The following is a 20,778-nucleotide window of genomic DNA, read 5'->3' as shown; positions in this document are numbered from 1 at the left end:
TGTTTTTTCCCCTCTTAATTTAATCAGACTTTCTTATCAGACTTTATTGATTTTGATTTGCAGTGTTAGAAATTGATTTTCTCTGTACACACCTGAATGCAGTGTGAACCCTCAGGAAGTCTCAGCTGGGTGTCTCAGGCGCGTTCATCATTGTGGAATTTCCGCTAAAATGCCATTATCTGTGTGATCTGTTTCACACGTACTCCAGGACTATGAGCAAAACATTCAGAACTTCACCTCAAGGCACCCTCTGCTGCCCAGACAACATGGGTTTAATGAGACACTCTTGCATTTAATGGAGAGCAGCACTACTACTGTTCAGCAAGGCAAAAGAGCCATTAGGCTATCTGACATTCGATAATACATTTTTGGTTTCCATTTTTTCTTAACTAAAATGAAATTGTATTATACAATATTTCAAAGTATAGAGACAGTTATAGACAGTGAAACAGTTGTATGGAATGTGAAGTTTATTATTCAAATACAAATAGAAAATCTGTTTAAACAAAACATTTTAAACAATATACACAATAGAAAAAAAGGCACATATTGTTTTCCTTCTACCACACAATAACCACACACTTAAATGTTTAGCCTGACTGTCCAACACTGACATCTACTGGACTACGAAGTCTCAGACTCTGTAATATATACAAATGCTTATTCAACACACTATACTTTACAAAAGGGCCCATTATTGCCACACACAGCTGGCTCAAAAGCATACTTAGTCACAGGGAATAAGATAATAATAAAGAACAATCACATATACAGTGAACTGAAGTCTCTCATTTTAGTTATGGTTCCAGTTTTTCTCGAACTTTTTGTATTTTGTATTATTTGAGAAATATAAATACATAATTTCATGAGAATATGTGCTGTGTTTCTGAGTAATATATATCTGTGCTTTAGGTATTGTACTAAATCTACAAAAAAATTATATACAGTAAATAGACGTAAATAGTAAATAATAATAAAAAAAAAACAGAACTTTATTGAAATCAAACAAAGAGCAGCCAGCACCTTTGTCTTTAAAGAACTGACAATGCCTTTGTGATCAAGACAGCTTGATTTATATTGTTCTTTAACGTTTTCCTGCTCTCCTAAATTTTCCAAGACAAGAAAACAGGAAAACAGTTCCAGTGTGTTCCTTCACTTAAAAATGAGTCTGTTTCCTTGTGCTCACATAAACAGGAAGTTGACATTTTAGTGACGGTGCAGGTCATTTTGACTTAGATGGGAGAGGAGTGCTTGGCATGTCATTCCCTACAGGAAAGGCAGAAAATGGCTTCCACATATTGTGCCCATGGTTAATGGGAGAAACTGTAGAGTTTGTGGAAAAAAAAAAAGAAAAAAAAAAAGAGCTGGTCGGCTACATATATTTGAGTAAAACTAGTTTGACCTATCTTTATACAAAAGATTAGCAATGTCATTTTTGCATTATTCTCACATGACTAATATTGTGTAGGTCCCCCTCGTGCCACCAATACAGTGCCAACCCGCATCTCAGAATAGCATTATCTGAGTTACCATAGACTTAGTCAGTTCAAACCAGTCTGGCCATTCTCTGTTGACCGACTGTCGCTCATTGGATGTGTTTTTGTCACCATTAATAGGAAATTCGAGAGACTGTTGTGTGTGAAAATCCCAGGACATCAGCAGTTACAGAAATACTCAAACCAGCCTGTCTGAGATGCTGGTTGGTGCTATTTTGGCGACACAAGGGGGACCTATACATTATTAGGCAGGTGGTTTTAATGTTGTGGCTGATCAGTGTATATAGCTACACATACAACTCAAATGGTTATTCAGATATTAACCACTTCTCACATTTCAACAAGCTACAAGTCAATATGCGTTTCCTGAGATGTCTGCAACTACCTTATAATGGTAGACCTTAGAGATTTAGGCTTAACTCATAACAATCAATGTGCTGATGATTCCTGTCAAATGAACTTTGAGTAGCCTTTAATACTTTCAAAATACAGTTAACACTGCTTCCTCTGTTGCTCCCATGGCAATTCAGTGGTTTTCCTGATGAGAAGAGTCAGCTGCTGAACAATGCTGGCTTTAGAAAAAAGTCCAGAAAAAAATAAAAAAAACTCACAAACTAAGGATTTTGTAAACAGTACAAGATGAAAAACAAAACAAAACATAATAATACAAATGGGAAAAAAAGAAAGAAAGAAAAGGAAAAGAGCACTCATGCTGATACATTTAGGTAATAGTTATAATTGGCAGTATGGATAAAACACCCAAAACTGAGCTCTTGTCAAACTTTTTTTTTTACAAAATCTACCTCTACTAAAACTAGTCTGAAAGACCAAGGCAATTTTTTGTTTATACCAACACTTATTCTATCAAATAAACAAACAATTTAGTGCTCAACAAAATGTTATAACAATACATGAAGTAAACAAGTATTGGCACTTGTTAATCATTCTTTTAAAGAGACTCTGATAGAAAGTCCCATGAAGAGAATACAACAGTCTCCATCATACCACATTTTAGCATCTGATGGATTCTAAGTTTGATTTAATCTCCTAGGACGATGGCCACTGAGATATGGGCTTTCTTTCTGGGGATCAGTAGGAGCTATCAGTGTCAGAGCCATCTGCTCCATAGAGCTGAGCCAGGGTCCTGAAACGTGGCCCCCAATCATTTAGGAAGTCATAGTCCAAATTAGACCCATTGGAGGATGAGTCTAAAGAGCTGAAGGAACAGGCCAGGGATTCAGACCCCTCATAGCCATAGATGTGTAATGTATCATAGGGGATTACATCACGGTCGTGATCTGCCTCATCTTTCTTCACCTCGATCATCATGGCCATGTCGCCCTTGCAGGCAGGGGGTTTCTTCACCATGGCATAAAGTGAAGGCCCTGGGCCAGGCCGAAAGCTGCTGTCATGACAGGCGGAGGTCAGGATGGAGACATCATAGCCATTTGTGTCCATCTCTCCACCACCCTCCTCATCGTATCTCACCAGCTGCTCATGGATCTCGCCAGATGACTTACAGAGTGTGACCAAAGTATTTTTCTGATAACGTCTCCGCAACACAATGAGTATGACGATGACTATTGTGACGAGAGAAATAGAGACATTATCAACCTGACAGAACATTCAACTGTACACCAGACACAAGATATGAAAAATGTTTCACTCAGACTGCCTGCCTGCAAAACTGTGAATCTCAAAACACTTCAACACTTCTCATGTATTGGATGAAGTGATGAAGTGTGTTTTTTTTCTTCTTTTTTTATCATCACTCCTGTCTTGTTTCTCATATCTGGCAGTTCACACATAAAGAGCAGTGTTGCAGAACTGTTAAATTATACTTCTTCAGCACACTACTCATCACATATCAAAGCCTATACCCGGGAGGACCAGACTTGGAGAAAATGAACGAGTGTACAGAATTTACATGATTTTATTCACACTGTTTGGTCCCTGGATTATTTACTCAATCAGACAACTTAATGGAGACAATGAACAAGTATGTCACGATTCCCTTGTTGTCTGCCCTGTGTTTCACTAGTCTTTGTCTCAAACTCCTATTCCCTTTGTAAAAACTACACTTCCCATGATTCCCGGCCCTCATCACTGCCAGCCCTGTGTCATTGTGCTCACCTGATCGTCATTTGTCATCATCATGTCTCCTGTGTATTTAAACCCTGCTGTTTCTCCATTCCCCTGTCGATTGTCGATGTTTATGGATGCTTGTTTCCGTGCCCTTTGATGTTTATCCTGTCTGTTAAACCTTTGTTTGTTTTCCGTGTTTTTGTTGTATTTCCCCATTGCGGGTGTTCCCTTTGTTTTGGTTTTGTCTATTTTGTTTTTCACCCTGTCAAATAAAGCCTACTCTGCAATTAGATCCTCGCCCATTGTCTGCCTTCCAGCTCATCGTAACAGAGTATATGGAGTTTACATGATTTTATTCACTCTGTTTGGTCCCTGTATTATTTACTCAATCAGACAATTTAATGGATCCAAAGACAGTGAATTACACAAACTCTCCTCCTTTCTTTCTCCACTTTGGAAATTATGGAGAAAAGTCTTTCTTTAAATGCAGGTTTTAAAATGTTCACATGTGTGATTTACAGTATATGACCATACTCATGTTATGTCATGAATTCTTTGTAAGGATTTTCAGACACATAATTCATAAATCCTACAATTTGGTGACATTTAAACCCCAGTACAAGTTTTGTGGTATTTACAGTATATTGTTTAATTTCACCAAGTAATAATTTGAACAGGCTTGGAAAAAGGAATTTTATTTTCCAAAAGTTTCAAAGTCGAAATGTCACCAATTATAGGAATGACCAAAAAGCAAGTAAGAGAGAGAAGAGACACATGTAATCTTACCCAAGATTGTGATGATGCAGAGAAGAATGGCTGAGAGGGCACTGACACTCAGTCCAGTCTGGGCGTAAGCCATACAGTACTCCATCCTTCGATCCGACTGGCATGTGCACACTTTAATGTGGAGGGGGTTAATGCTCTTTTGTTCTGGTGTACCTCCATCAGAGATTTCGATTTCCAACACATGCTCCACTGAGTGCTCTGTACTGAAACCTCCCTGCTTTAGCACAATACTTGAAGTGTTATCTACAACAAAAATTGGTAAATGAAAAGATGCAGTCATTAATTATGTTCTTAGTCAGGGGTAAGGACATGTAAGGGTATGTCTGCCACAGCTGCAAGCTAATGATTTTCATCAGCATTGCTATTGTTGTCACTGGAATCTGTTTTTGTTTTTCTGTTGATGCTTGTAGGGAAAAGTTGCCAAGATCCTTGTGACAATTAAATGTAACCAGGCCTAAGATTATCACATTTTTCACAATTATAGTAAGAGTAATTCCTCACTTTGGCATTGATTGAATTGTAATGCTAGGAAAAAACGGTTGCAGACACAGTTGCAAAAAGCAACACTCTATTATTGTATATCAGGGCTCTTTGACTATGTTCTTGCAGGGGCCAGCTTATCTAGATGAAAACTTTGCAGGGACCAACATTTTGTCTGTATTTATTTTAGCTAACACTTTCATCACGTTACTTAAAAAAACACCCTTAATACTGTGAATTTATTAATATTAAAATAGTCAGAGGGTATACTGTATATTGAAATCAACAAACTGAGTTGATGCTGTTAATGATTGAGAGGGCTGACTCACAGCTGTATAGAAACAAAAATAATTAGGATATTTGTAGGTTCAGTTTCAAATTATTTTTCTTTTGCAAGCCCTACAGACCCTGAACAGATGAGGAATGATCGTTTGACACTTCAAGAATAGTGAATAGAAGCACACTTTTTAGCAGATTTTCTTTGAACTTTCAGTTTTCATAATCGATTGCTTTTGTTTACTCATGTGCATATGTGCTAACGACATTTCTGTCACAACTGCAGTGAACATGTTTTACGTCTGTAGATTTGACAGCACTCCACACAAGCAATTTTATATAAATACATTTGATTGAAAAAGACGCTCACCTAAACGGTGTGATCCATGTTTAGAAAAGCAGTGTAACTAAACTATCGCCAGAAAAGCTGAAACACACGCTCCAGGTCCGTACAACTGATGATGGCTGAATGCACATGTCAGTGAGCGTTGTTAAACTCACTGCTGACTGCTGAGGCTCATGCCTATGAATGCTGAGTTTTGCACAGACTGGTATTTCAGAATGTGGCAGGGCGGAGGGTCGGGGCTGGGTCGTGATCCTACACACCCGGTCCCATATTAGGCTAATCAAGCCTCTGAGGTATAAAGGTCGACTGCAGAGGATCGTGCGGGATAGAGAGATCGTTAACGGACATGTCCGTCAGGTGTGTAGGATCACGACCCAGCCCCGCCCTCCGCCCTGCCACACAGATGTTGAGAACATTTTATCAAAAATCAGTCGGAGGGTCAGACAAAGATGATTGCCGGGTGTATAGTCAGGACATTAATAATGTGAAAAATTACTATTGAAATGTGAAAACATTTTTCAGAACTTCTTAAACTACAAAGAGTTCTCATCAAAATATCCTTCACGTGCAGCAATGACAGCTTTGCAGATCCTTTGCATTCTAGCTGTCAGTTTGTCCAGATACTCAGGTGACATTTCACCCCATGCTTCTTTTAGCACTTGCCATAGATGTGGCTGTCTTGTCGGGCACTTCTCACACACCTTACAGTCTAGCTGATCCCACAAAAGCTCAATGGGGTTAAGATCCATAACACTCTTTTCCAATTATCTGTTGTCCAATGTCTTTTCCCACTCTAACCCTTTCTTTTTGTTTTTCTGTTTCAAAAGTGCCTTTTTCTTTGCAATTCTTCCCATAAGGCCTGCACCCCCGAGTCTTCTCTTTACTGTTGTACATGAAACTGGTGTTGAGTGGGTAGAATTCAATGAAGCTGTCAGCTGAGGACATGTGAAGCATCTATTTCTCAAACTAGAGAATCTGGTGTATTTTTTTCCTCTTGTTCAGTTGTACATCTGGCCTTCCACATCTCTTTCTTTCCTTGATAGAGCCAGTTGTCCTTTTGTCTTTGAAGACTGTAATGTACAACTTTGTATGTACATTGTTTCGCGGACAACACACAAGGAAAAGTCCCAGTTCTCCCTATGGCCAATCTGCCCCTGGATATGGGTGAGACATATTTAAGTAAATTTTTGCTAGAAATCCTTCTCCCAGCCCAGTAGTGGGTGTATGCATGAAGAATGTGAATCACCAAAAACACAAGAAGAAGAAGTGAAATTGAAAGTTAAAGTGGAGGCTGACTGAGCAGGGAGGAGAATTTATAGTAAAAATTTACATAAATATTGATCTGTTTCTCAACCACACCTATCATATCGCTTCTGAAGTCATTGATTCAACCACTGGCGTTACATGGATTAATTTATGCTGACTTGTGTGATTTTTGGAGCTTCAAAATATTGGCACCCATTCACTTGCATTGTATGGACCTAGAGAGGTGAAATATTCAAAAAATCTCAATTTGTGTTCTGCAGAAGAGAGAAAGTCATACGCATGTCTGGAATGGCATGAGGGTGAGTGAATGATGAGAGAACTATTCCTTAAAGGTGTACAAGCGATGTTTATTTAATTCATTATTAAAAAATATAACAGCACACATAAAATTGCACGAAAGTGAAACTAGTTTGCTTTTCTAATCTGACCGCACGTGGAACATTGCTGTCATCCTGGTGTGTACGTCATTTTGGATGTAAACAAAACTATAGCGTAATTCTGAATCTCTTAGCTTGCGATATGATGACAGGAGAGTGCGTCACTGAAGATCAACCATTTAGACACTTACCTCGCTTGCTTTTCTTTCATATGTCTCTCAATATGTAAACAAATGTGCTACATCAAAACAAATTTGTTGTTGTAATTTTACATTCGCATTTTATGTCAATGGCCAATCTGCACAGTGGCTGATATACAACGCAAAATATCACCACTTCATAAAAATACCCACATTTGGCTGCTGGCAGGTGTTAAGCAGAAACTTAAGGTGAAGTCTGTTGCTCTTTCATGACTTAAAATATTTCAAATTCTACCTTACAAATATTGCCCGAAAAGTTATTATTTAATTGATAAATAGCTACTCTTCGGCTGTAGTGTATTGTACATTATTAATTTACTCACCTTGGTTGTCATGAAGGGAAAAGTTTGAACTTTTTTTCGCCAGAGCAAAGCGGAATCTGCCTGAATATTCATCTTTATCATGGGCACCAATAATCCCAATGACCTATACAATATAGAGGGTAATAATAAATTAAGGTGTATGAAAACAGATGTATGAAAATAGACCTGAAATATTTGGGGGGTGGGGGAGGTAAAAGACGTATGGAATTTGAATGGTTAAATGTATAACAGTAGTTCCGTACCGTGTCAGATTTATCACTCTCACACACATACACATCGTTCTCAATAGTCAGTTCTGGTGCATTGTCATTAATGTCAAGAACTTTCAGATAAACCATTGCATATGATTTTTGACCTGAGGATTTAGAGAGAGAACAGGATGGTTTTACAGAATTTTTGTGATGATGACATTAATGATCATGATGCTTATTATTTATACTCAGGCACACTGTTATTATTTTAAAAGATTTGGCTACCAAATGATATAGCTTGGAATAAACTTCTTATATTCAGTATGATACTATTTACTGCAAAACAATTTTCATGTTAATTTTTAATTAAAACAAATTACTCTCTCAAACAAACAATAATCAGCACAGCACAACAACAAACATTTTTAAATGCCATTTTTTTTATTATTATCATTTTTTAATCAGGTAATCAGTGATCAGCAGCACATTTGGTCAGTGCTGATTCAGCAAGATTGAATCTGAAATCACAATTGCCCAACATGGTGTTTTACTTTGGAAACACATAAGTGTGGTAGCTAAGAGCTTGCTTAGAGCATACCATTTGGTGTATCCTCCTGTGCTGTAACTTGGAATGTGTATGAGGGCTCTTGCTCTCTATCCAGTTGTCTCTTTAAGGAAAGATGCCCTTGTACTGGATCCACACTTACAGGGCAGTTTGGGTCTTCAATAGAGTACCTAGACAGATCAAATGTCAACATGAGGTTAGTCTTTTGTATCCGATTACAACTTTATAGTACAGCAGAAAACAGAATGTTTGTGTGCTTTTTTTATATGGTACATATATAAAAAACAGGTCAATTTATACCATATTTTGTAGCTGTTTTTATCTGGATCCTTTGCTGAGACAACACCAATGAATGGATTCTTGAAAGGTCCCTCAAAAATGCTGAACTTGTAATCAGTTTGGTCGAAAATGGGTGGTTCATCAACATCAATTATGTTGATGAAAACTTGGGTGCTCTTCAGCAAGTTTGGTCCTCGGCTATCTGGGGATTTTGAAACAGTGTACTCGTCCACACTTACAATGAGAGTGTAATTCTGCACTGTTTCATAGTCGAGAGGCTGCAAGTTATTGCAAAGCAAAATGAGCAAAATAATTATAACCTTGTACTTGATACTTCACGTAACTGCTGCAAATGTTGACAATCGAATTCACTGAATTTTAACTTTGATATCATGAACAGCATTGCTCAGCCTTGAAAGCTGTAAATTGATTAATGGCAGGTTTGGAAATTAAGCTTTAAATACTTACCACTTTAAGGCTAAGAATTCCATCTTTCTCATTACTCCGGTTAATTTCAAACACTTCATCATTATTTTGCTCTATAGTAAATGTTGGGTCTTTGTTTTGAATCTCGTCTTTGTCCTCCACCTCTAATGTGCCAATTTCAGATCCTGGTTTGCTGTCTTCATTCACATTAAAATAGTATTTTCCTGTTGGAGAAAGCGATATTCTGATGATATTTACTCAAAAAGCAGTGTAGTATACAGTGTGTCTTTGCTATCTCAATATCACAGTTTTTACAAATCACTTGCCTGTCTTGAAGGTGGCAATGTTGTCATTTATATCAGTAATGTTGATGGTCACTACTGTTGTAGCAATATTTCCAGTAGAAAATCCTGGCATATCTTTGGCTTGTATGGCAATCAGGTACTGACTCTGTTTCTCACGGTCCAGGGAGCTGTTCAGTGTGCTGATAACACCTTAAAAAGAACAGTGAGGGCTAGTCATATTTTTCTGGTTTATGTTAAACAATTCAAATGTCAGTTATCATTATAATATAATTTTATAAATATAAGTTAAGAAAAAAACCTTTTTTGTCGATGTGGAAGAGGTCTGTCCCATTTATCAGATTGTACTCAATCACTCCATAATTAGTGGTTGGATCGTCAGCATCAGTTGCCTCTACTGTCATCACTGTAGTGCCTATTTTAATAAAACAAATTTCCCCCCAGAATACATTAAACAGAATAACATAACTGCAAATGAGAATCAAGCCATAGTAGATGCCCTTACAATAGTGTGATGATACCATGACTCTCTGATGATGTCAGATGTAGTAATGCTTGAATAAAAAAACTTGAATACTCGGTAACTGTCGTAATCTCTGATCCCTGATGGAGGGAACGAGACGTGTGTCGATTAATGACACAAGGGGTCGCTCTTGGGAGCCTGATCCACCTTCAGATCTTTGAGAAAAGGCCAATGAGAAGTTGACAAATTGGCAAGTTGAATTTGCATGCCACTCCCCCCGACATAAGGGTATAAAAGGGAGATCGGGATGCAGATTCAATCAGGTTTTGCACTGAGGAGCTGAGACAAAGTCCCAGACATTACAGCGGTACAGTTCAGCCTGTGGCAAGAGGGACAAAATGTCTCATTTCCTCCATCAGGGAACGGAGGTTACAACAGTAAACAAGACTTTCCCCTTCTGTCACTCACTTCGACGTTGTGACGCCGAAGCAGAAAAATAGCTGCTCAGAGTGTCTAAAGCTCTGCGTGTTGTCCAAGTAGATACGCAAAGCACACACCAGTCACCGCAACGATACGGCTGGGACTGCCTCCTCTGGGTGCTGCACTTGCAGGTTCACCACCTGATCCCTAAAAGGGGTCGTGGGAACCTTGGGCACATAGCCCCATCATGGTCTCAGTATCACGTGAGAGTTACCCAAACCAAACTCTAGGCACTCTTAACTGTCAGAGAGCGCTTGCAGGTCCCTGACCCTCTTGATGGAAGTGAGCGCGGTCAGAAGGGCAGTCTTCAGAGAGACAGCCTTTAACTCGACAGATTCAAGGGGCTCGATGGGAGCTCTCCGAATGCCCGAGAGGACACTTGCTGTATGGGGACTCCTGCCCAAAAGAAAGCAAGGTCAGTCCAAGGGCTGAAAAAGCGGCGAGCAGTGGCCGTTAGTGCCGCGGTGCCATGCGTGCCTCAGGTCTGGAGCCAGTGCTGTAGCGTCTCATATGCATCAACCCGAGCGCCGTGACTGCCGCTGAGGATGCCATATGCCCCTGGAGCCTCTCTTTCAGTGGGACCAGCATTTGCTGCCTGGATAAGTTCAGGCAGTCCAGCACCAATTGCTTGCGCTCATTCGTGAGGCGCGCTATCATTGACACTGAGTCTAACTCCATGCTGAGAAAAGAGGCTCTGAACTGGGGAGAGCTTGCTCTTTTCCCAGTTGACCCGAAGCCCTAGACAGCTGAGGTGGGAGCACAGTGACTCTCGAGAGTGTGCTAGAATCAGCCAGTCGTCGAGGTAGTTCAGTATGCGGATGCCCACTTCACTTGACGGGGCCAGGGCTGCATCTGCAACCTTTGTGAAGAAATGAGGGGACAGGGACAAGCCGAAGGGGAGGACCTTGTACTGATATGCTCGGCCGTCGAACGCGAACCGTAGGAAGGGTCTGTGTTGAGGCAAAATCGAGACGTGAAAGTATGTGTCCTTCAGGTCTACCTCCGCAAACCAATCTTGATGCCGGATGCAAGTCAACATGTGCTTCTGAATCAGCATCATGAACGGGAGTCTGTGCAAGGCCCGGTTCAGAACTGGCTGGTCCAAGATTGGCCACAGCCCACTGACCTTCTTGGGAACAATGAAATAAGGGATGTAAAACCCCTCTCTCACCTTGGATGTAAGCGTGGATATCATCTGCCCGAGTGTGCACGTGGTGGCCTAAGTCACACGGAGGGCGAGGTCAGTGGCCGAGCGCAGTTCTAGTTGCACACCGGGATCAGAAATACTCTCGTCTAGGTGTGCGGCAATCGGGTATCATGGCATAACCCTGGGCGTCCCCCCCATCGAGGGTAGTGTTGGCGGACGAGCTGAAGGATCGTGTTCGGGCGGTTAAAGGTGCCCTCCACGATCGCGTCAGATCGTCATGCATTTCCGGGAAGAATGGGACTGGGGGGGGCGTGGCCGCAAATGGCACGCTGCACCCCAGGAACCAGTCATCCAGCCGCAATTGTTGGTGCCAACACTCGTGGCAGCCCGGGAAATCATGACGGTCAGCTCTGCGTTGGTCACAGACTGGGCTGCCACACCCAAAGGCGACAGCCCTGTCGAGTCCTCGGCATCTGACTTCAACAAGGCGCTCTCTGATGCAGCGATCAACATGGCTCGCAAGCACCAGAAGAACAAGGCTGGCGGTGAGGCAAGCCTGCATTACCCCAGTGCTGGAAGGAAGCAAATGAGCGTTTTGGGGAGTGTGCGGTCCGTGGGGATTTACCTGGTGGAGGCGTCTTAACTGAAGTCCCCAAATCACCTCCGGTGTCAGCCGAGGCGGTCTCGTACCCGTAGGTAGGAGGACCCACGAGGGGGACAGCCGAAGTGGCTTTCCCTCGGAAGCAGGAAAGCTGCGACCGCAACATTGCCATGGTCATGTTCTCGAAGTGAGAACATGAACCACTCCACGAATGCTTCCTAAACACGCTTATTGCCCAGGCGTGTGAGGCAGTGATCGTTACCGTCATGTGCGGAGAGGTAACGACCCCTTTCCACAGAGATGGAAAGGCATCTTTAAAAATATGCATCTTTAAAAAGAAGTTCAACGTCATTGTGCCTTGCTCTAATAGAGGAAACACACTCTTTTAGAGGAAATTGCTCTTTAAACCGCTGTTGAAGCGCCCAGGGGTGTAATCTGCACTGGAGTGCAGAGTAGAGTGAGAACCGCTGGAATACGCCTTATATCAAACAGCAGAATGCTCTTGAAGAGTCAGGTGAATGGGAAATGGCAGTGGTATTCAGCTGGCTGTGATACAACAGCTCGGCTCCGTAGAAAATCATGACTTAATCTGCATCCTGATCTCCCTTTTATACCCGTATGTAGGGGGGAGTGGCATGCAAATTAAACTCGCCAATTCACCACTTCTCATTGGCCTTTTCTCAAAGATCTGAAGGTGGATCGGGCTCCCAAGAGCGACCCCTAGTGTCACTATTCGACACAACGTTGAACTAACATTTCCATATTTGTCTATAGTGACTCCAATAATTACAAGAATACCATATATACAAATAACAGTACCTGCTATAGAGGATTCACTGATGGATCCAGAGAGGGCAGGTGGAAAAACAGGTCTGTTGTCATTAATATCAAGGAGCACTATTTCAAAATTATCATTTTTGTCAATCAATTTTTTGGTTTGAATGTTGATGATCGAGGCTGAGAGTCTGAAGACACTTTTCTTTTCTCTGTCCAGCTTTGCATTTACAAAGATATCCCCCATGTCATTTACATAAAAAATATCATTAGCACCTTCTCCTGAGAGGATAAACTGCGTGGACATATCTTTGTAAAGTGTATTCACTAGCTAAAAAGGGAAAGATAAAAAAGGAAAGAAAAATTACAAACATAATCTCATTTATTTATTTAGTTATTTATGCAACTCTCCAATTACTTTGCAATGCATGTGGATCAAGCACATTTTTTATATTATTCAAACACTATATTCATCATTCCATTGATCATGGTCTTGACCCCTTACCTTTCCAATTGATTCAGGTGGGGTCTTTGGATCTGATTCCTCATACACATACAGTTTATCCCATTTCCATTCTCTCTTCTGTCTTTGGAGGACTGTGTTGTACAAGGATGGTGGTTTCAGAGCTTGGTGGGAATTCACTACTGGACTGAGGGTACATAAAATGACCAAGAAACCTGCCAAAACCCCAGGCTCAGTCATCTGCCTCCAGGCAGATTGTTTCATCATCTGTGGACCATGTGACATGAACAACAGATCCATTATATACACATTAATTCATTTCTTAAAATTTTTCCTGTTTTAATTCAATGGTATTTTTGCACCCTCCTAGGTATGTTTTAAGGTTGGAAAGTTGAAAATAAAGAAAGAAAGACAAATATATAATTCAGGCAATCATAGATATCTCTGTGAATCAAATTCCTTCATTAAATTGTCTGTCTCATTAGTGTTATTTCCGTGGCAGAATCTTTTGATTGTACGCTTCTGAATCATGGGAAATAGCACACACTATCTGTGTGATACTGTAAAAGCCTACAACTACATTTTCTTGCCTGCTTTGTTCCTGAGCAGTCTGAGACTATTCCCATCCCAGATAATACTCTTTAGCTTGATGGACCATTCTTATGTTAGACTCAGTTAGATGATGATATTAAGATGAGGTGGATTATGGTTCTTAAGTGTTCTCAAATTGCTAAATCTTAGCTTACGGTCCCTGTAAACTCCACTCTCTCCCACTCAAAATGATTGATACTTTCACATAAGGTATAACATTGCCCTTGACTCACAATGGAGTTCAAATTATTATGGGCATTTTCATTTTATGGTTAATTCCCACTCAAATGCTCCAGTTTATTCAAGCACAATTTCTTTTTCTTGTTAAGGACAAATTCATAAATATGGTAATAGTTTACAAAAAGGTTCTATTTGTTAACATAGTAAATACATTCAGGTATCAAGCTCTAACAATTAAAAATATATTTTTACTAATCTTGGTAAATATTCATTTATAAAGATACAATGGTTTATCATTATCAGTTCATGCCAGTTCATTGTGCATGAACTAATGTTAACATATTTTTATACAACATTTAATAGAATTATGAATACATGTTAAAATTAACATTAACCAAGATCAACAAGTGCTGTAAAGGATTGTTCATTGTTAGTTCATGTTAAATAATATAGTTAAGTAATTGTAACAAATACATCGTTATTGTAAAGTGTTTCCATAAATACTTATCTTTGGGTCTTAGGGGCTCAGCTGATCGTTGTGTGATTTTTATTTATTTTTTTTTTTCCAATGTTTTGCTGAATAATAAATACAGTGGCAAGTTCTCCAAGATGCTTGGAACAACCTTTCTGCTAACAACTAGCAAAAACCATGTCTATGGCTACGTTCACACAGTCAGTGTTTGGAATTGACAACCGTATTTACTTACAGGTGTGATTGATATATTTTAATTCTTGTTTCATATATTTAGAGATTGTGTGACACGCGCTTACAACACCAAAACAAATTCCTTGTATGTGTAAAAAACTTACTTGGCAATAAAGCTTTTTCTGATTCTGATTCTGATTCCAATAATTAATCGACAATGCTTTGAATGCTTTTTAACCACGTACAGAGCGCAGATTTGTATCGCGTGGCTCGTGCCCCTGAGCTACTGGTAGAAATTGCGTCTGAATATTCGGATAACATGCAGCTTATTTCTCCATCTCCGTGAGTTAACGAAACCCACAAGACACACGTGTACAGTGCAGCGTGTTTTTCACTGTACATGATGCAACTAACAATTAGTTGTCTAGTAAATTTGCATGTGTTAGTTTGATTATAAAATGCTAACTGTATATCTGAACTGTGTGTGAACGTAACTGTATTAAGCACTAAAAACAGGTCTGACAAACACATTCTGCTGCTGTATGAATATGGCCCAGGTGTACCTAAGAGAATTGGTACTGTTTTGTAGCCCAAGTTTGTCACAGCAAACATTATTTTTTTTATGTTTACTGCACTTTGTATGACGTTAATACAACTAAAGCAAATTAACATTGACAGCTGTTCAGAGGAATAAATCCAAATGTATTCAAAAATAATAACAACAAAAGTGATCAAATACATTTTTAAAAAATCTATTTACCTACTAACACACACAACTCAGGTGCCTTCATTGAAAAAATTTGTATTTTTGTCTTGTTATTTCTTGTGCGGTTGCAAGGTGAGTTTAAATGAATGTATGGATTGGTATGAATGCCAGAGAAGGCTCATGGCATTCAGCCTCCTCTCAGTAAACTGACCAATAAAAATGGATATTCATCTGGTTCCGGTGTTATGAAAATATTTTTATTTTAATTTTTTCATTGCTTTGGTACTACTTTAAGAAGTGGTACATTTTCAAAACTCTTAATACAAAACTCTAAACTGATCACACTTCTTGATCACACACCTAGTCATTCTTTCAAAACCTGATCTCATGCTTTCATAACGGTTGTTTTCTTTACATGTAATCATTGTTTCAAAAAACAAGATTATTCTAACATGTAATGGGAACATTTGGTTTAATCACAAAAACACAACATGGTCTTTTTTCAATTTAGTACTTTAAACAATCAGTTAATTCAATAGCGAACAATGCAAGACACATGTTCAAATCACCCTTATACAAAATCCACTATAAAATATTTATCCAACATATGATCAAAGAAAACATCAAAAGTAATTAATGCATATATATATATATATATATATATATATATATATATATATATATATATATATATATATATATATATATATATATATATTTATGCTATATAATTATAATGTCAAATAGTAAAGCCTCTTTAACAACATGTTTAAATCAACAATGATAGCTCAGAAATCATTCGATTTGCCAGTATGCTTCCTCTATCCCTCTGATGCCCACCTCCTTGAGGAGGTCCTCTTAGGCGGCGTCTACCTCTTTGACCCTTCTCCAGGTTTCCTCTCTCTTGAAGTCTAACCTGCTCCATGTTTGCACATTGCAAATGCTCACACACAGTTCTACTTACTTACTGTATATGTTTACCAATTGTGAAGAAATTTGTAATAATTGTGATTTTTCTATGTTTTGTCTATCCTGATTGAAAGCTCTTAGAAATTACAGTAGTTGATACCTTACCAACACACAATAATCAGACCAGTTGAAAATCTATAGAAATACCAAAGGATTCTTGATAAACCATTAAGATCAGTTGGATTAAATTATGGACACATGTATTAAACTGAAAGAGAACAGATTGAATGCTGAAATTGCTTGAAATAAGTGCATTTTTGATGATCAGTTGTGAGATTAGTACAAAGAGTTTTGAAATTGTACCACTTTCTTGTGAAAATAGTACTAAAGTTTAAAAAAACTGTAAATCACAAAGGGACATCGTATCCCTCCATGTCTTTTCAAAATAAACATTTGTGAAAAAACTTTACAACCAAATCAGTTGCTCTCTTTATTCTCAACAGCAAAAGGCAACTTCTCCCATAAGTACAGTACCTTTATGTTTCACATTTACAGTAAATGTGCACATTATTATATGAAATTTTACATTGTATTATTTTAGCCACTTGTCATTTAAAATTTAAAAATGTTACTTGTTATGGTAAGCTCATAGACTAACAAATTGAATTGTTAAAGTACTGCATTGTTAGACAATTCACAACTTGACCAACATCGATTTGATAATTCCATCACCATTGTATCAAACTGATTTTCAAAGAAAGAAAATATATTAAAAAAAATGCACTTTCTTGCACAGTCATTTGTCTAACATCTAGTGCATTTGTGTCCTCTAAATGCATCGTTTTGGAAAAAATGTGAAATTATTATAATATTGTTCATGCATGGGAAAAAAAAAAGTATGATGTCCCTTTATGAATGAAGTACATTTAATAATACAAAGCCCTTTTTTATTTATTTACCAAATGAGCAAGTGATCAAGGAATGGCACAGAATAATAACAAAATAAACTTTATTATGCCATCACAGATACATTTATGACAAATTATCCAATGAGTTTCAAAGCTTTTCATGGGAATAGAATATTGTTTAAGTTTGAAATAAAATATGCTGAAATGTAATTACATTTCCAAAAACATAGTTTAGATGAATTGTGATCCAGGGAGCAGGCACTAATATTTTCAGTGTTGATTAAACACGAAACCGGAAACTTGTGAATATTCATGTATGCTCCGCGCAGTGCAACCGAAAATCTCAGAAACGGAATATTTCAGAACATCACTCAAACAGCATCCTAAAAAGGACAAATGGAGGTAAAATGAAACTTGCCTCTTTCTGCCTTCATAACCAGTCATTATCAGAAGTAATCATTCAAGCCAATCAGCTTTCAGTATCGCATTTACGCTTCATCAAGCCTGCTTGTGGTTAATGCCACAGGCGAAGAGATAATTTCAAATTATGCCAGATATAGAATAAAATGTTTGGAAGATCTAAAAACATGTGAAAGACCAAACGACAGGATCATATATAAATTTGACTCAATGAAGCAGTGGAGCATGGAGTTTGTCTGCACATACAGTATTATGAGCAGATGTTACTGTACATGGAATGTGGCCCTCCACTTATTTCTAAGTGTTTGCATTGATTGTAGTGTGTAAATGGAACAGCGTCATTTGTTCCATTTGTTAATTTTATTGACAAGTGTTGAGCTCGAAAGATTATAACACAATAGTATAGTTACAGTATCAAGACTATTTTATGATATCTGGGAAAGGAGATTATCTGTGTAGGGAAGCATAATTACCAACAAAATACATATCATAAAACATGATATTTAGACCCACAGCAATCTTTTAATGGTTTGATCTTACAATACAGATTTATATATTTAAACTATTTAAACTATTTATGGCATTATTTTTGAAGACATCCTCACTGTGTAGCATTTTTCACAAGTGCCTAAAACCTTTGCACAGTACTGTATATATTAAATAACTGCCAATATTGCGGATGGACTGTTAGTTACTTGATATCAACTTCTCATTGGATCTTTATGGAACTAGCTTGTTGTCTGAGGTACTTGGCCTGTGGCCTTCTGTCTTGGCCAAATCACAGCATGCCTTCCTTCCAGCCTTTCACTAAAGTCACCTTTTCTGAAGCTAACTTGCCCAGAGTTTTTTGTAAAAGGTACTACATTTACCTTATTAAAAATAGCTTGAAAGGTTGACTCTTAGGCATAGACACTTAATAAAGGTTTTACAAAATAAATGAATAAATAAATAAATAACAAATCTTTAAATACGACACATCTGGAACACTTGCCCTGACTTTTCACCTGTTTTGAGTTCACATAATTATAAAACAATTTAAGTCACATTTTCCTTCTGTTTCTCTAGAACATGAAATCTTTTAATTGAATGCACGGCTATTAATAGCTTTGTTGCTGCACTTCATTACAATCACAATTATTTATTGACACTATAATGAAGTATGATTGAGACGAAATGTGTTCTTTTCTTCATATTTGACAGTCACAGGATCATAATGCTCATGGTAATGGTGATCCATAAAATATATATTATCTGTCTTATTGGAATATTAAAAACCATACATTTGCACTGCACATCTTCAGAAATATAGTTTTTCAGACAATCATTAAAAATAAGTCTTTCTGTGTGTTCACATGTGGGCTTTAGATTAAAACAGGTTTAATCATGAAGCAGCTTCCAGCAATCTGCCTACTCTCTCCTCTAGGAAATTTAGCCTGACATACACCAGTGCTCCCATGCTTTCTATCACATATCTTGCATGTCACAAGCTATAGAAAACATTTAAAGCTGTTACTGCCACTGCATGGCACCTGCTCTCACCACTGACTCATCAGTGTGGTTCTGCTCATTTACTGTACAGTTTAATGTATCATGCCACTTAATACTGAGCTTAACAGTGCCATTTGTTTTATTATTTATAGAATAAACTATGATTTTCATGATCTTCAACAGTGTACTGAACAATGAATGTCTATTTGGTGAGATAGCTCTTATTTCTGTCTCTCTCAGAACAATATTACTACAGTGGCATATGGGCTGACATTACAAATAATCATTACTGTTTAGTTACAAGAAAAAGCAGGACAGATGGTGTGCAGATTTATTATTGCTTCTCTGTCAACAAGTAAAACATAACATTCAGATAAGTTTAATGTCTTCCCTGGGGTATTTTAGAGTTTTTTGGAACTTCCCATTACACCAGGAAACATAACTTAAATCTGGTTTTGAATCTGTTTGTAAAGATACACATTATATAAATTGCATATAATATATTATCATTTAATTTATATCAAATAACAAGTACGCATTTTATTTTAATTTTAGCACAAACCCATGAGTACAACCAATAAAAGCTGTTCTCATTCAACTGAATCTTACATTTTTGTTAACACTAACATTTAACAAACACATTTAACACATTTTAACCTGAACACTAACTAGCACACACACACACACACACGTTGGTGCAACTACCATTATGAGGACCCTCCATAGACATAAAGATTTTTATACTGTACAAACTATAGATTATATCCCCTAACCCTACCCCTAAACCTCACAAAAAAAAAATTTCTGCATTTTTACATTTTCAATAAAACATTGCTTAGTATGTTTTTAAGCAAATTCAATTATTGGGATACTAGAAATGTCCTCATAAACCACATTTATAGCAGAATACCCTTGTAATTACCAGTTTGTAACCTAAAAAAAGTCATACTCGTAAACCACTTAACCCCCCCAACTCCCCACCCCCCCACACACACACACAAACCTACCAGAGTTTAGGTCCCTTCAATAATCGTCCTTGATTGAACAATCCCTACAGTATGTAAATAAGCAGAGATATAGCCTTCTCAGTTTCAGGTCAGTGCTGTTAGTTCTCCAGTGACATGTGAACCTGTCCTAGCTCCTACAGAGCTGCTCACTGGACAATCGGACAACTTCGGTGGCAAAAGTGATCAGCCCAGCCCAGCCGTTCCTCTTGTCGCTTCCTGTTTTTGTCCCTGCCTCTTCAGGCCAGCTACAAACCCCTCTGTGGGAAATCAGATAACATTTTAATCCCCCTGACCACCAGTAGCTCTCCAAGGTAAGAAGAGCATTATGCTGATGCTAAATGAGAGGGAGCGAAGGAGACAGAGAGCGAGCGTAGAGAGAGAGACTGAGGGGGCTGGAGTTGGAAGAATCATTCTAGCTCGCACTTCAGTGATGAAAACAGAAAGAGGAGAGGAAATCAAAGTGATTCATTATTCAAACCCATAGAATAAACAGCATGATAAACAGGTTAAAGGAGATAAAGTAATCCCAGGAGATTTTCCTGAAAGTGGTATTATATTTTTCATAAGCTGTGAGTGTCATATCTGCTGCTGTGGTCT

The 20,778-nt window shown here is 38.3% G+C and overlaps 1 protein-coding gene across 1 annotated transcript; it reads right to left on the bottom strand.

The window, feature by feature from the left end:
* Positions 1 to 452: 452 nt before the first annotated feature.
* LOC127651417 (cadherin-5-like) lies at positions 453 to 20,515 on the bottom strand. The gene is made up of 12 exons (XM_052137223.1): positions 20,182 to 20,515; positions 13,369 to 13,593; positions 12,909 to 13,194; positions 9,700 to 9,813; positions 9,423 to 9,590; positions 9,139 to 9,320; positions 8,692 to 8,948; positions 8,425 to 8,561; positions 7,878 to 7,990; positions 7,636 to 7,738; positions 4,368 to 4,610; positions 453 to 3,076 (listed from the first exon to the last, which is right to left on the bottom strand). Exons 2-12 carry the CDS (start codon positions 13,591 to 13,593, stop codon positions 2,586 to 2,588), a joined length of 2,319 nt encoding a protein of 772 aa, XP_051993183.1. The 5' UTR covers positions 20,182 to 20,515; the 3' UTR covers positions 453 to 2,585.
* Between the last annotated feature and the right edge of the window lie 263 nt (positions 20,516 to 20,778).

Source organism: Xyrauchen texanus, chromosome 1, assembly GCF_025860055.1.
Source record: "Xyrauchen texanus isolate HMW12.3.18 chromosome 1, RBS_HiC_50CHRs, whole genome shotgun sequence".
Lineage (NCBI taxonomy): Eukaryota > Metazoa > Chordata > Actinopteri > Cypriniformes > Catostomidae > Xyrauchen > Xyrauchen texanus.
Note: the sequence above shows the minus strand (reverse complement) of the source record. Positions and strands in the feature narration are given on the sequence as shown.

Excerpts from the sequence above, each read along its gene's own strand:
- LOC127651417 (XM_052137223.1), bottom strand. The coding sequence starts at position 13,593 with ATGATGAAACAATCTGCCTGGAGGCAGATGACTGAGCCTGGGGTTTTG. Across the intron at positions 8,562-8,691 it reads AAAAACAGCTACAAAATATG|GTACTCTATTGAAGACCCAA; the intron begins GTATAAATTGAC and ends TGATCTGTCTAG. Across the intron at positions 7,991-8,424 it reads ACAGGAGGATACACCAAATG|GTCAAAAATCATATGCAATG; the intron begins GTATGCTCTAAG and ends CTAAATCCTCAG.